This window comes from Chrysochloris asiatica, unplaced genomic scaffold, assembly GCF_000296735.1.
Source record: "Chrysochloris asiatica unplaced genomic scaffold, ChrAsi1.0 scaffold00040, whole genome shotgun sequence".
NCBI lineage: Eukaryota > Metazoa > Chordata > Mammalia > Afrosoricida > Chrysochloridae > Chrysochloris > Chrysochloris asiatica.
Genome location: NW_006408558.1, coordinates 20,708,984 through 20,725,192, shown reverse-complemented (window position 1 = coordinate 20,725,192; position 16,209 = coordinate 20,708,984). Strand labels below are relative to the sequence as shown.

Here is a 16,209-nt window from a genome sequence, read left to right as displayed (position 1 = left end):
TGGAGACTGAATGCCTGGGCCTCGACTGGAGGGAACCAGGGAGGGGCAGCCACAGGCGGTTGGGGTCCCCATCAGCCAGGGTTAGAGGAGCTGCTAACAGTTTCCGGCCGTTTGGGTTCAGACACACTCACTGTGAAACCACCGACCCCAAACCTCCCTCCCTCCCGAAGCTAGCCCCTCCCTTCCCGGGGAAGCGGGACTCCCCCCACACCTCTCATTTGTAATGTGAGGCCTAGAAACAGACCCTTTTATGACTGTTTCCCTATAGTGAGGAGGGTGTGTCAGTGGCTGAGCCTAGATGCTCTGAGTGTCCCCCACGCTGATACACTCGGGCTTTCAGCGGACTCGAGTCACCTGCTAAGAGACCCTAAAGCCGCAGTGGGCGTGTCTGAAGGCGGAGCCAAGCAATTGTAGGCTCCTCTCGGTCCCTGACTCCCACCTTGTGGATCTTTTGTAGTCCCCGAGGCCTGAGACCCAGTCGACTCCTAGCCCCGTAGGCCCCACCCAGGCGCACGCCCCGCCCTCGGCCAGCCTGCCTGGCCGCTGACCTAGTATGGACACAGCACTAGAAAAAAAGGCGAAGAGGGGGACGGCTGCCCAGTCCCAGGCCCCGCCCCCCAGGTCTCCCACGGCCTCTTGTTCTGAGGGGATGCACCTGCAGAGGGCGGGGGTGGGGGTGGGGGTGTGTGGGGTGAGGGGGTGTCTGTGCAACTGCTGTGCCCTCCAAGTGCTAAAAATATTTCCCACAAGAATGACGAGTAAGAAGACTAGGAGGAGAACCATTTTATTGGGAAGTGGGTGCAGCTATCAGACCCCATAAATAGTAGAGGGGTCAAGAGACCACGGGTGGGAAGCAGGGCTCGGTCCTAAATCACGCTGGACACCAGGACCTCAAGGTGGGGGAAAAGGGAGTAACAGGAGAGGGCTTAGAGGCCTGAGTCAGGACTCCTAGTCTCTGGACTAGGAGCTGGGGCTGGCCCAAAGGATTGAACACCCACTCGGGCTGGTTGGGGTCTGGTCTGGAGGCTCAGATGGCTTCATCAGGAGCTGGCAGGCGCTGGTGGGAAGGTTCTACCCCCCAGATCTCTCGGGCATACTGGGCGATGGTACGGTCACTGGAGAACTTGCCGGAGGTGGCTATGTTCCGAATCACCATCCTCGTCCACTCTCTTGGGTTCTACAAGCCAAGAGAGAGCTTTGGGTACACTGGCCAGCCGGCAGAGGAACCAGAAGTCCTACCTTCAGCCTCTGGATGGCCAAGGCCATCTAGGCCTACTGCCCACAGACCAAGCCCCCTCACCTTGTACAGGGCACTGACTTTCTCCTGGCATTTTATGTAGTCTTCATAATCCGCAAAGACTTTAAACCTGGAGGGCGGTGGAGAGGCAAGAAGCTCCAGGAGAGCAAGGGACACCCCACCTCAGGTTCCCCCCGACTCACAGCTTGGGGCTTGGGGAGTGAGTCTGGTTCCCAGCTGTCCTGTATCCCTGCCTAGCCTCCCCACCTTGCTGGAACCTCTGCAGTTCCAGCCAGGCGAAGCTCACCGGTCATGGTGCATGAGCATGTTGACAATGTCCTTGAACAGGTCGGGTTGTTTGGGGGAGAAGAAACCGCTGCTCAGCTGCTCGATGATCTGCCGGAGCTCGGGGATGCGGTCGTAATACTCCTGGGCATTGTACCTGCGAGAACAGAGCTGTGGTCAGCACCCTAGAAAGGAGTCCTGGCTCCCCTTCTAAAAAGTAAAGGCATCACAAGCCGTGGAAGGAGCCCTGGTGGTGCGGTGGCTACAGCACTCCATTGCTAACCCAAAGATTGGCGATTAGACTCCAAAGGAGAAAGCTGTAGCAGTTGGCTTCCATAAAGATTACAGCCTTGGAAACCCCACGAGGGGAGGCAGTTCTATGTTGTCCTACAGGGTCCCTGAGTTGGACTTAATGGCAACGGATTGGGTTGGGTTTGTTTGTTGTTGTTATTTCAAACTGTAAAGTCAGAACCCAGGCCCAACCTGCAGCTGGACACCCTGGAATTGCCACAGCCCCTCTTAGCTCCTTCCCTAACCTTCCTTGCAGTTCCCTCCCTTTTCTGCTTGACTTGTCACCATACTGTGTAGATGAGGAAGCTGAGGTCCAGAGAGGACAGAAAAGTTCACGTCAGAGTCAAATGCCAAAGTAAGCAGTCTGTGTGACACACCACACACCATAGTCTCCTGCGGGTTGGCTTGTCCTCTGAATGGCTTTTCTCACCCACTATAACAAGCTATGCAGTCCTGCTGGTGTGGCGCTTGTGGGTTAAAGCGCTGGACTGCAAAGTTGGTTTGAACCACAAGATCAGCGGTTCAAGCTCACCAGCCACGCCTCGGAAACCCTGCACAGGGTCGCTATGGATCAGAATCGACTCAATGGCACTTAACAACAACAACATATCCAGCTATATGGAGTCCTGGTGTGGCACTGCAGAATAATGCACTGGACCACAAGGTTGGTTTGAACCACAAGTTCAGTGGTTCAAACTCATCAACCATTCCTAGGAAACCCTACACAAGGTCACTATGCGTCGGAACCTGCTCGATGGCACTTCACAACGTATCAAGCTATGACACTGATATCTCAAACACCCATTGTGGACAGGTTTCAGGGGTGCTTCCAGACTACCAAAAATCAGCCAATATAAATCCTATGATCTCAACAGAATATTGTCCGATAAGGTGCTGGGCAGTCAGCCCCCTACACTGAAACCACTTGAAATACAGGGTGGGCACAGCATATCAGTAATTGTGAAGATGGTCCAGGCCTGGGAAATATTTGGTTCTGTTGTACATGAGTTGGTGTAACTCGATGGTAACTAATATTAACAGCATACCCAGTCCAGCCCCAGTCTCACCCTCAAACTTCTGGAGGAATTAACAGGTATGTTCTTAATTTCAGCTTGTTACCTGAGCATATTGCCTTCCCTAGCACCAGTTTTCCTGCTAGAGTTCTGTTTTCTGAGCCATCCCTTCACAAGGCCAGGCCCATCTCCTTCTCATACCCACTTCAACGAGACAACCACACACCAAGGCCTCTTCCATTGTTGTGGTTGTTGAGTGCCATGGAGTTGATTCTGACTCATAGTGACCCTGTACAGGGTTTCGCAGGGCTTCCGAGGCTGTAAATCTTAACGGGAGCAGAAAGCCTCATCTTTCTCCCCTGGAGCAGCTGGTAGTTTCGAACTGCTGACTTTGCAGTTCGCAGCCCAATTGGTAACCACTACGCTACCAGAGCACCTTTAAATTCCACCTTCAGCTTAGCTTTCTTCAGGTGAGTCTCCACCTCCACTCTGGCCCCCAACTAATCCGCGATCTCCATCCTATAACTAGAATTGTTTTTTCTGAATTTTAGTTCAGAATATGTCAAACCTCATTCAAAACATTACATGACTTCCTTCTGCCCGAAGGACCAAGTTTGAACTTTCCAGCCAAATCTCACAGATGAAATCACTTCCAGAACTCAATGCCAGCTCTTGTAAGCTGTTAGTGGAAGTGTATAAATGGGTATTAATTTTCTGCAAAGCAACTTGGCAATGTGTGTCAAGGACTTCAAAAAGTCCGTACTTTTTTTTGCTCTCAGAAAGACCCCTTCTAATAATGATCTGAAGGAGTAAGTGGTCAGAGATGTAAACAGTTGCTCATTAGAATGTGTTAGAGTAACAAACATGAAATTAACCTTCCTGTCTAACCATATGTTGTTGATGCTGTTAGGTGTCATCAAATCAGTTCCATGTACAACATAAGGAAACACTGCCAGGTTCTACGTTACATTTGAGTCCACTGTTGTTACCACTATGTCAGTCCATCTCGCTGGGGGTCTGCCTCTTTTTCACTGATAAATATGCATAATGTTCATCTGATGGAACGTTATGCATACATTTAATATATTTTGAAGACTGTTTAGTGACATAGGAAATACTTCGTTACTGTTAAATAAGATTCAAAATGGCACACATGTTGCTAATTTTTTAAAACCATATTGTTGGTTTTGTCAGTTGCCCTCCTGATGACCCCTTGCACAATGGGGTCAGATCATCTGTGATCCATAGTTTTCAGTGACTGATGTTTCCAGAACTAGGTTGCCAGCTCTTTCTCACTGATACGAAGGTTCCACTGAAACTTGTTCAGTGTGGTAACACGGAAGCCGTCTCTGACAGACCGATGGCGGCTGCCCTGAGGTCCATTAGCCAAAGATTGAATCAGGACTCCCAGGTAGAAAAAGTGAACACTGGCTTTATATCTGGAGAATAGGCTTATGAATAATAGTTATTTTATTCTTTGTGGTTTTCATTATTCAAATTAATTGATATATATTACTTTTATAAGGAAAAAAATCGCCTTTCAAACCAAATTTTAAAACTGAAATGCCAGGGAAATGTCGTATCTGAAGAAATGTGTTTCTAACCATAAGCATAATTATTGTAACTACTATACTCATATATTTCTTATGCTATGGCTACCAGGGAGCTAAGAATTTCAAAACTACTTCCAATTCCAGGAATAATATTCTCTCTTAGGATTTCTCTTCCTTTTCCTCCAGTTTTAGATTACTTCCCCCCACCCCCACCCCCATTTCACTAACTAACTTATTTGTTGTATAGCAAGCACCTCACAGGCTTGCCTGCCTGACATGAATGGCTATAGAAACTAAATCAGCCTTCCCAAGCATCCCTCTCCTCCTGCCCATGGACCCTGAACTTAGGAGTCCTTGACCTCCATACCCTCTCTGGTCAAGTTTGTCCACATCCTCCACCCTCATGCCAAAGATGAAGAAGTTCTCCTCGCCCGCCTCTTCTGCCATCTCCACATTGGCTCCATCCATGGTGCCAATGGTCAGAGCCCCATTGAGCATGAACTTCATGTTACCAGTGCCTGAGGCCTCGGTGCCTGCAGTGGAGATCTGCTCGGAGAGGTCCGAAGCTGGGATCACTGTGGGGACAGGACCAGCAGGGGACACAATGAGCTCAGGGAAGAGCCCACTCAAGCTGGGACTTAGGGGTTAGGCTGGTCCTAGGCATAGCCAGATTCAGATTCTAGTCCAATCCTATATTCTTCACCAACCGAGTTCCCATCCCACACCACCTCACCCCCATCTCTTATGGGTTCTTGAACATGTAAGAGCCAACCTAGATTCCTCCCATTGATAATGTGATCTGAAGGGCACCACCTCATTCAAATTTCACCCTGTACTACCAAAAAATCCACCTCAGGAAGAGCCTTGGGGACGGCTTGTGGATTGCAGTGTGGGACGGACCTCATGGTAAGCCTTGTCCTCTCCAGATTCTTCTGGAGACTGAACTAACTGGAGCTTCCTAGGATCACTGTTGGCAGCCCCCACCTTTCTCAGCCAGCGAGACTCGGTAGTTCTCCAGGAAGATCACGCGGAGGCGGTCTCCCACCACCGGGTCATGGTTGACCACATCCCCAATGGCCGTGATGAGTTTGATGATCATCTTGGCCATATGGTAGCCAGGTGCAGCCTGTGGGGCACAATCTGAGGTTAGCACCACAGTCCTAAGCCTGAGTTCTTATCCTGTGATCCAGTCAGGCTGACCTCCACTTGAATATCAAAGGACCAGAACAATAGTTATGCCCCAGTCTCTCACCTTCCCTCCGATCATCACAGTTCGAGGTACAAAAAACGAATTGGGTTCCTTCTTGATGCCTGTGGAAAAAAACGAGGGCTCAAATCGACCTGCTTTCTCCGTCTGGCAACATCCATCGAGCCAGGGTCCGAGCTGGGAAACAAGAGGCTGACTTGGACAATCCCTTGCTATGTGGCCTTGAATCTGTTGCTTCCCTCTCTCTGAGGCTCAGTTTGCCCATCTGGGAAATGGGGTTAATTTCATGTTCCCAAAGTTGTTATGAAGCCAGCAGAGATGCTAAGAAGCCTCTGACTCCCGGAGGCACATGGAAGAGAGAAGTAAGGGGCGGAGCTCAGGCTGTCACTCACGGTTGTACATGGTGATGACGTGGAGGCAGTTGAGAAGCTGGCGTTTATATTCATGAATCCGCTTCACCTGGACATCGAAGAGTGAGTTAGGGTTGATCTGGACTTTGTATTCCTTCTCTAAGTATGCAGAGAACTTCAACTTGTTTTCCTAGAGGCAAGGAACGGGAAGAGGGCTCACCAAGAGACCTCAGGAAATCCCACAGTCCTCAGCTCCATCCACCAAGGCCCAGGTAAACAGCTGCTAGGAGGCCCACTTGGCATCTTCAAGGCTACACCAGGGCAGACATTGCTAATCAATGTCTGCACTCTTCTGGTAAATTCATACAATGCCTTTCCACCATGGAGTCCAGGCAGCATCTACCGATGACCTGGAGTTGGCAGGAGACATGAGTTCTAGTTGCTATTCTTCACCCAGATACATCACCCCAGCAACATATTCCAGCCACACACAGATGTCCCAGGTGACAACCCTCCCCACCTGTTTGACTTTGGCCACATCTCGGATAAAGGCTTCGTCGTCCACAAAGGAGAGCAGTTTGCGCAGCTGGTCCAGATCTGAGATATAGTCCTCCCCGATGCGCTGCAGGAAGATGGCTCTTCAATCCAACCCACCCTCCTTTCTTCCCTCCTCCCGTACCTTTTGGGTCAGTCACCCAGCAGAAAGCTCTAGAAGCCCTCCCACGCTTCCTCTCTGAATGCCCAGCTGGGGTCTGGTGTGTGCACAGCTATCTTCCTCTCCTCCCAACCTCGAATTCTGATTCCATGCAGACCTTCCTAATCTCTTCCTCAGGCTGCCAATGACCTTGAGGCCTTTTCAACCAGATCTCTACCCCCTCGGATGAGCCTGGTGATGACCCTTCCACTAGGCTGTGGATGCAACCATGCTGACCTTCCCAGCCAGAGCTTTCACTGGGCACCCCCATGTAAATAAGAAAACGGCACTCCTTCTGGGCAGATGCAAGGCTTGGGGAATGCAGTACCATGGACTTCTACCTTCAGTAAGGAGGTCTTGTATAACGAAAAACCTAGTGGCTCTACCCAGCCAATCCCTGTAGTGACCCCTTGTAGTGACTTCTTACCTCAGCGATGACCTCTGCCAGCCCAGGGTTACAAAGAACCAGCCAGCGCCGAGGGGTGATGCCGTTGGTCTTATTCTGGAATTTATGAGGCTCCAGCTCGTAAAAGTCCTTGAAGCTGCAGGATGGGTGGGGAAGGATCACTACGCGCCTGCCTCACTGTTGAATTAAGTCCTCCTCACCTAACAACAACCCCACCCTCTAAGGAGTTCTGGTAGCATGGTTGGCCTGCTACCCTCAAGTTTAGGAGTTCGAAACTACCAACCGTTCCGCGGGAGAAAGATAAGGCGTTCTGCTCCTGTAAAGATTTCCAGCCTCGGTCACTATGAGTCAGAATCAACTCCATGTCACATAACCACCACCACCACCACCACCTCACCCTCTGCTGAAAGGCGACAAGAAAGAGGGGGGCCCTAAGGAGGTGGACTGTGTGTAAGAAATGTCATCTGGGCGTCAGGACTATTCTGGATAGGTCTATGAACTTGAGAGGGCGATACCCCTGTGGCTGGAGCCAGTTAGGGAATACCATAAATGGAGGGCGACGAGGACCCAAGAGTGTGGGGGCGGGGCCTGGAGCGAGGGGCGGGGCCTGGAGCGAGGGGCGGGGCCTGGAGGCGGGGCTCACATGGTTTTCTTGAGGATCTCAGAGTGGATTCGAGCCACCCCGTTGACCGCGTGCGAACCGGCGATGCACAGGTGTGCCATGTTGATACGCTTCACGGCGCCCTCCTCCACCAGCGACATGCGCCGCAGTCGGTCTACGTCACCTGGGAACGCAGCTGCCACCCGCTACACCGGAGAACACAGGCTAAGGCTAGGACCCAGGAATCTGGGCCATCCCGGCTCCATACACCATGCGCTGCAACCCCAGCCTCCAGCCCCAGGCTGGCTCCCTCCCCGCGCTCACGTTCAGGAATCGCTGGTTGATCTCGTAGACGATCTGGAGGTGTCGGGGCAGCAGGGTCTCCATGAGTTGCACGGGCCAGCGCTCCAGGGCCTCGGGCAGCACCGTGTGGTTGGTGTAGGCGCAGGTCTTCACGGTCACTTCCCATGCCTGGCGGACATGGGGCATGAGGACCCGGGGCCCAAGTCCCAGAGGCCAAACTCAGGACTCCGGCCACTGGGCTTCACTGTCCCACAGTGTAGCAGGGGCTCCACTCCCATGTCCCCAAACTGGGAGGAGAGTGAAATGTCTACCAAGTCCCTGACGCAGGGAGGATCCCAAGGAGAAAGGGGGCCTATAGCCCACCTTGTCCCAGTCCAGCCGCTCCAGGTCCACTAGAATCCTCATCAGTTCCGGAATGGCCAAGGACGGGTGGGTGTCATTGAGCTGAATGGCCACCTGTGGGGAAGAGGCTGGGCTGTAGACTGGACGTCCATACATGCAGTCCTTGCCCTTCAGAGCCCCCCACAAGGGCCAGGCCTGGTTCTCTGACTGTGCTGAGGCTGCTGTGGAGCAGGAGAGGGAGGCTGTGGACTGGGGGTCATGGTCAAGTCACATCTGCAAATTGATGGGAGGGAGAATCTGGAACACACTCTATGATGTAAGGGGTGGGCCTCCCCTCACAGCCTGGTACCTTATCCGGGAAGGCATCAAAGCTCGTGCGCACAGGATCACGACAGCCGAACTTGGAGGACTTGAAGCGGCGGATGATGTCTTGCAGTGTGGCGGCCACAACAAAGTACTCCTGCTTCAGTCGAAGCTCCTTCCCTTCGAAAAACTGGGGACAATTCGAGGCAGGGTGGAGTCAGGAAGGCAGGGCGTGGCCTAGAGCTGCTGTAGGTGTGGCCAGGGGACAGCCAAGATATCCAAACCCTGAACTGTCTCCACCCCAGGACCCAGGCGGACAGTGTCAGGAGGAGACACAAAGGAACCACTGTATTATGGGTATCTCCAAGGAAAAAGCAACAACAACAAAACAAGTCTACAGCAACCCTATGCAGTCTTGTGGTGCTGTAGGATAAGCATTTGACTGTTAACGACAAGGTCGTTGATTCAAATCTGCCTGCCAATCCTCAGCCACTCGCTGTACATGGTTGCTATGAGTTGGAACCAACTCTACAGCACGCAACAACATAGCAATTTTATGACAGATTAGAAATGCTCCTTAGGGTTTCTGAGACTAAATCTTTATGGGAGCAGACTGCCTTGTCTTTTTGCATCAGACAAAACGGCTGGCTGGTGGGTTTGAACCAGCGACCTTGTGGTTAGCAGTCCAACACTTAACCCACAGCATCACCAGGGCTCCTTCTCCAGGAACTTCTTACTAAGTGCTCTTGAGCCGGTTCTGACCCATAACGACCCTGTATAGGGTTTCTGAGGAGCAGCTGGTGAGTTTGAACCACTGAGCTTTTGGTTCAAATTGACCTTTTGGTCCAGTGCTTATCCTACAGAGCCACACCAGGAACTAGACTCTGCAAAATGACTTGGGTCCTCACCTACTTCCCTCAGGACACAGAGGTCCACCCATTTAAAGGACCCAGGAACAGAGCAATGCACATGGGGGTCTGGGAGATGCTCTGGCCATAGGATATCCTTCCCTAGTGGCCTGCCCCCTGCCTTCTCCCAGGGCCTCAGTCCAGGAGGTGACGCACATTGTCATTGGGGTACAGGACACGAGAGATGTTCTCAGCCAAGTTTCGGTCCAGCACAGCCTGGATGTAGCCACCAACGTTGACTGAGGAACAAAAGAGGGGACAGGGTCAGGCTTGGACTCAGTGTGGGTCAGGGGATGGGTCAGTGGCTACTGATGCTGATGGCTAGACAACTCACAGTCCTTGAGGTTGAAGTCATTGGGAGCCTTGGCTGACCAGAGGCGCATGGTGTTGACAATGTTGTTTCGATAGCCAGGTACAGGTGTGTCATACGGCATGGCCAGTACCACCTGCAGGGGGCACCAGTATCAGGGACTTGACATCTGCCTGTGTCTGGCTCTGTCCCTGCACTCTGCCCACTCTCAGATCCGGCACCACCTCTGGCATTTGCTAGCTGGGTGACGATGAGCAAAACCCATAACCTCTCTGTTCCTCATCTATAAAGAGAATCCACCACTCAACACCTCTCCCACACTCTCCGGCTGCCTCCCGGGGCTGTCATGAGGGCCACCGGGTGGAGGAGTGAGTGATGGGGCTGGGGGTGTCCACTTGGGCAAAGCACAACCTAATGGACACTCTGGACTCATGCGAGAGTCGAGGGGAGCCAGGGGTCAGTTCCATCCAAGGGACGGATGCCTGGCCTAACCACAGGGCTGATTAGCAGCAATGAATTGCTGGCTCCCTGCCCCATAGTTAGGCAGCATCAATCTTTGCTGCCAATATCTGCCTACTACCCTGGTGCCAGGGACACATCATTCCTCCAAGGGGGCCCTTTCCAGGGCACCATCCTCCATCCCCAGTACCTGAGTAGCCCTGATTGAAGCACAGTGGGGAGGGACTAGCTTAAGAACACACAGCTAAGTCACCAGAACCAGATGAAGCCAACTGTCTTGCCATATATCAGCCTGGACTATGGTCCAACAACTGCTCAGTTCTGAATGCCCTAGGGGTTTCTGTGGAGTCCAGCAGGAGGGGTTGACTGAACCCAGATTCAGGCACCTGGTTTGGCATCAGGTTCCCTTTGATTTGCTATGTGACTTGAACAAATGGATTCCCCTCTCAAGACCTTCACTTTTTCCACAACCCCCTTTCTGGACTGTTATTTGGCTGCTTGTTCAGCCCCTAGTTGTGATGTACAGGACAGTTAAGGGGTGGGGCATTGGTTGGGGTAGACAGCCTCTCCCCAACCCCTGAGTGGGCTCTATACTGAGCCTGCCTCTACCTCTCCTGGTTCCAGCTGTGTGACCTTGAGTAAGTCACTTAACATCTCTGAACCTCAATGTTCTCAGTTGTAAAATAAGGTCCAGTAGCCTTCAGACTCTCCTTCTGGTTTCCTGCTTCCTCTAGGACCCACCTCCTCCTCCTCCTCCCTGTTCACCCACCAGCTCCCCGCCTCCCTCCCTGGATGCCCCCTCACCTGTGTGTCTACCCACTTGGCCCCCTGGTTGGTGTGTTCCACTCGGCCATAGAAGTGAACGGGCAGCGTGAACTCGGGCCGGGCCTTTTCCCAAGGGTTGCCATAGCGAAGCCAGTCATCAGCTTCTTCCATCTGAACCCAAGGCAGGTCAAGGGGAGAGAGAAGGCAAGGTCAGAGCCAGGCACTCAGACTGTAGTGAGGTGAGGGCAGGAGCAGGGATCTGGTGGGGGATGGGGCGTGCATGTGTGCACATGTGTGAGTCTGTATTGTCCATGGTTGGGGGTTGCCCACTCCAACAGTGTCCAGCTGATTTTGTGGGGAGGGGGCGAGATGCTTCCCACTGAGGCGGGGTTGGCTCTGGAACTTTGGAGATGGATGGCCCAATGGGTTCCTTCCACCATGACTGGGCCCCCACAGCGCTCCTCACCTGCCAGCCCCCGCAGATCTTCTGGTTAAAAATCCCAAACTCGTAGCGGATCCCGTAGCCATAGGCTGCCAGGCCCAGTGTTGCCATGGAGTCCAGAAAGCATGCTGGGAGCAATCAGGGTGGTGGGTGTCAGGAACCAGCACCAAGGGCCTCTGCCCACTCTCTACCCATGTCACTTACCTGCCAGCCGGCCCAGGCCACCATTGCCCAGCCCTGCATCTTCCTCGATTTCCTCCAGCTCCTCCATGTCCAGGCCCAGCTAGAGGATGGGGTGGGAGCAGGGCCATCAGGGTGATCTGTCCCCATGGTGTCCCTTCTGACTCCCCCCTACACACACACACACCTGGTAGGTGGCTTCATCACAAGCGTTCTCCAAAGCCAGGTTCACCATAGTGTTTTGTAGTGTCCGACCCATGTAGAATTCCAGCGACAGGTAGTAGATTCTCTGCCCAGAGGAATAGGTGAGCAAGAGAGGGAGTCAGGGCCCGAGCTCTCACTCCTCCCATGCCACTCTCAGGCCCAGCATGTCCCATTCCTGTCTCCATCTGGTCCCAGCTTTCCTCTGACTTTGGACAAATCCCTTTTGCTCTCTGAGCCTCATTTTTCTCATCTGGAAAGTGGGATTGCTGCAAGGATCAAAGGAGAGGGGGTTGGGGGGACAGAGTGTTTGGAGCAGGGAAGCTCTTCCCAGCTACCTCCAGCAGCCCATGGGGTCAGGAACCAAAGAAACACCTCACAGCACAGAGAGAAAGGGCCCAGGCTCGAGAGAAAGTCTCCGCTCAAGGTCATCGTGACTCAGGGTTGGAGTCTGGCCCATCATTCTTGCATTGCCCAGCCCCCTGGCCCTGAAGCCTCAGACCCAAGGAGGGTCCAGGATGCTGACAGGAAGTGCCTGCTCTCCTGGTGGCCTGGGTCCCCTCCCTGCCTGCCACCCCCCCCCTGCCTGGAGGAGGGGTGTAAGGTTACTGACATTTACCAGTGACCCCACCAGACACTTGATCCCTCTACCGCAGCTGCCCAGCCTTGCCCTGCCCACTGCACGGGCGCACACTTGTGCATGTTCAATCACACGCCTTTTCACTCTGACCAACCCAGGCCACTGGGGGCTTCTTACCCACTAGCAGCCCCTCCAAGCCCCTCTGAGTGGACACTGGGCCTCTGCCTGCAACCTGCACTGCCTCAGGTCCCTTCCTCTAGGCTGTGCTCAGCACCCACTGCTCCTGGCACCCCTGCATCATTTGGCCCCAGACTTTTATTTTGCTGCGGAAAACCCAGACCCAGGAAGGGGTTGCCACTCTGGAAACCAGAATCTCCCAACTCCCTGGGAAACTGAAGCCTGTCCCCCAGCCCCCCAGCCCTGGGAGCCCCAAGTGGCACCTTGGGGTCTTTCTCGTAGTAGTGCTGTTGTGTGCGGATCCAGCGGCCCACGAGGTGGTCACGTACGGTGTGGGCCAGAGCGAAGTAGTAATCTCGGGGGGTGGCCACATTGCGGTCCTTGACCAGTGTGAAGTGCAAATGCCGGTTGAAGTTCTTCTTCAGGTCTGCCACATTCTCCACGCCCGCCAGGCCTCGAACACTGATCTGCTTCCTTTTGTCATGGTCTGACAGGGGCCGGGACATGACTGCAGGCAGGCAGGCAGGCAGGCAGGACAGATGGACTGAGGGTGGACAGGCGGCCGTGTGGTGCCTCCAGCCAGCGGCAGCAGGGGGGGATTTAAGGCCCAGCTCTGGGCAGTGCGCCCGCCCCACCTCCCCAACCCCATGATGGGATGGGAGGGTCTTGGCAGCCAGCTCTGGGAGCTATTTTGGGGGTGAGGGGAGGAAAGAAGGGAGGGGAAGAGAGGGGCGGGTCCAGCCAGGCTTGCTTACAGCCCTGCAATGGCCCACTTCCTCCAGGCCTTGAACAGTGGGGTCTTCTGTCCCTTGCCTTCCGCAAGATTGGAGACAAGTCCTGGCAGACACAAGACCTAACTGGAGCTCTGGTTTGCTGTGTGACTTTGGATAGTGTCTTCCCCTTCTCTGAGCCCTTTTCCTGAGTTACAACTGAAGGCCAGGATGGGTTGTGGAGTCCTAACCAGGTTGTGGATGGGCTGAGGGGCCGTTCATCAGAGCTGGCTTGGTTGCTGGGCAAGCTTCAGGCTACACAGTCCTGACCAAAACACCTCAGTGGCCCCACAGAGGGCTCCACACCAGACTCAGAACAGAGGACCTGTGGTCTTGGGTGCTGTGAAGTGGGGAGGCTGTATGTGTCGCTAGTGGGGCAGAAGCTAAGGATTGGTAGACCCTGTCACGGAGAACACTCACTGGGTGCCTGAGACCCAGGGGACCAGGACTCAAGGCCCTAGGAGGTGGGGGGGGGGGGAATGGCCTAAGGCACGGCCACCCCCCCCCACCAAAGCCAAGCAAGCTTCTCTGAGATCCCCCTGTTGCTGTCCCTCAAGCAGCTGTGAAGTGACCTTTTGAGAGAGCCGGTCAGATTACAGACCTGCTTTTGGACAACAGCCGCCAGCCAAGAAGGCTCATGGGATCTGTAGTCCTGTAGGGGTGGGAGACACTGAAGTACCCCACCACCACACACACAGTCATGATTGGTTAATCCTATTGGGTCTCCCTGAGTCCAGTTAGGTCCCTGGGTGACAATAAACGAACCCACTCAGCAGTGCTTCAAAAGAAAAGTCCTGCTCATCTGTCTCCATTGACTAGTTAAACCCGGGGGCCCTTTTAACTCATGGGTCGCCATGAGTTAGAATCAATTCAACAGCAGTTTTTATTTTTTGGTATTCCAGCCACAGGTGATTGATGGATGGGAAGCATTCCCTTACTGACCCCTCCCATTCATGAGCCATAGGCTGGGCTGGGCTGGGCTGGGTTATGGGACTCAGTCATCATGTCATCTGGCCTGTAAAGAGCCTGTAAACATTGGTCCAGCAGCTTGAGGCTTTGGCGGCTCCAGATGTCTGATCAAGTCCTGGTTTCACTGCTGACTTGCTGTCGTTTCAGACTGGTTGCTTTACTTTTCTGAGCCTCAGGTTCATCCGTGCTCGCAAACCAAAACCAAAGGCATCAAGTTAATTCCAACTCCCGGAAGAGCTGAGTCCCCTAGAGTTTTCGTAGCTGTAATCTTGACACAAGTACATCACCACACTTTCTTCTGCAGCACCATAGGTTGATTCGAACCACCAAACTTTTTGCAAACTGCTTGTGCTGCCGAGGGATCGCCTATATTTTCAATTTAGTATGAATCCCTCATCCAGATGCTGCTTCCTAATCTATTGGTGCCGTGGAGTCAGTTCTGACTTGTAGTGACCCTGTACAGGGTTTTCAAGGCTGCAAATATTTACAGAAGCAGAGTGTCTTTATCCCACAGAACAGGTGGTAGTTTTGAACTGCTGACCTTGAGGTTAGTAGCCCGATTCGTAACCACTATGCTACCAGAGCTACTGGGGGCAGGCTATGTCCTGCCTTATTCTATTGAGCAAAAGGTGCCTAGCACCTTGTGCTATTTCAATCCAGGTCTGAGCTGCCAGGCCAGGCGGTGGGCCTGGGGAGGGGAAGGACTGGTTGTTCTGGCCAGAGGCCTGGACAGCTGCAGGACGCTCTTGGGAGCCCAGGGTTTGGGGAAGGCCAAGCTGCCTCTGAGGACTTCCTGAGCCACAGTGGGCCCAGCCCCCGGATTGCCAGCTCACTGTGGGGCCCAGACTTGGAGCCTGTGCTGGCCCTAAGGGGCCCTGGCGGGACATTGCTTGGTTGCTGAAAGATTGGCACTGACCCCACCAGCTGCTCTAAGGGAGAAGGATGTGAAGATTACAGGCCTTGGCAACCCTGTGGAGTCGCTGAGTTGGAATCCAGATGATGGGTGTCCTAGTGAGGCACAGTGGGTTAATGTGCTGGACTGCAAAGCCATTTGAAACACAAGGGACTTTAACAACCCTTTCTCGAATAGCACAGGAGCCCTAGTGGTGTAGTAGCTTAAGTGTTGGGCTACTAACAGTGGTTCGCATACACCATCTACTCTTCGGGAAGATGGTAGGACCACTATGCATCAGGATGGCTTTGATGACAGTGGGCTTGGTTTTTGGATGGGCCTCAATGCCATGTTTAGTAAAATGTTTTGAGGTCAGGAAGAAAACACCAGCATACAACAGAGGGAGAAGACTCCAAAGCTGCTGTGGCCCATGGCCCATGGGACCCACTTCAGCAGCACAACCTGGCCACAGCTCTCCTTTGCTCAAACCCCTATTGAGCACCATGGCAGACAGGGCCCATGCCCCACCTTCCCCTGCACCCATCTCTTGCTTAGTATGCACAATGCACTCATGTTCTGACACCTCCCCCCTCAGGTACGAGCATTCTACTCTCACATACACTCACCTTGTCCAACTGCCTGCTTTTCTTCTGTGTCCCCACACTGTTTTCCAAGCTCTTTGACACTGGATGCTACCTACAGCCTTACTCTGATTTTGAAGACCACAGCTCCAGCACGGGGAAGGTTCAGACTTTGTCCCCATTCCCATCCCACCCCCAGTGGTGGTGTGATTTACTTCAATGAGCCTGGAAGCATCTTCTGAACCTTTAGAAACTCAGGTTGTGTACTTCCAAGCCAGCTACATCTCTAACCAGAAATTAGGTGTCTGAGGCCACATGCCTGGCCAGTCTCAGTAACAAAGGTCAGTCCAGTGCTGACCTTTCTGAATGCATCCCTTTCAAGCTTGGTGG

General features: G+C 53.3%; 1 protein-coding gene across 3 annotated transcripts; it reads right to left on the bottom strand.

The window, feature by feature from the left end:
- Positions 1-772: 772 nt before the first annotated feature.
- On the bottom strand, positions 773-13,165 carry PYGM (phosphorylase, glycogen, muscle). 3 transcript variants are annotated; one of them, XM_006860966.1, is made up of 20 exons: positions 12,871-13,117; positions 11,837-11,938; positions 11,674-11,752; positions 11,494-11,597; positions 11,067-11,198; positions 9,828-9,939; positions 9,650-9,732; positions 8,632-8,775; positions 8,304-8,396; positions 7,962-8,108; positions 7,680-7,843; positions 7,058-7,172; positions 6,457-6,558; positions 5,979-6,126; positions 5,632-5,690; positions 5,364-5,505; positions 4,747-4,954; positions 1,545-1,679; positions 1,301-1,367; positions 773-1,177 (listed from the first exon to the last, which is right to left on the bottom strand). In XM_006860966.1, the coding sequence occupies exons 1-20, from the start codon at positions 13,111-13,113 to the stop codon at positions 1,028-1,030; spliced, it is 2,529 nt and encodes an 842-aa protein (XP_006861028.1). In that variant the 5' UTR covers positions 13,114-13,117; the 3' UTR covers positions 773-1,027. The 3 variants fall into 3 exon arrangements, with proteins under 3 accessions (XP_006861028.1, XP_006861029.1, XP_006861030.1); XM_006860967.1 differs by lacking the exon at positions 11,837-11,938 and having other exon boundaries at positions 12,871-13,113; XM_006860968.1 differs by lacking the exons at positions 11,674-11,752; positions 11,837-11,938 and having other exon boundaries at positions 11,494-11,514; positions 12,871-13,165.
- Between the last annotated feature and the right edge of the window lie 3,044 nt (positions 13,166-16,209).

Excerpts from the sequence above, each read along its gene's own strand:
- PYGM (XM_006860966.1), bottom strand. The coding sequence starts at position 13,113 with ATGTCCCGGCCCCTGTCAGACCATGACAAAAGGAAGCAGATCAGTGTT. Across the intron at positions 11,753-11,836 it reads GTGATGAAGCCACCTACCAG|CTGGGCCTGGACATGGAGGA; the intron begins GTGTGTGTGTGT and ends CCCATCCTCTAG. Across the intron at positions 1,178-1,300 it reads AAGTCAGTGCCCTGTACAAG|AACCCAAGAGAGTGGACGAG; the intron begins GTGAGGGGGCTT and ends CTTGGCTTGTAG.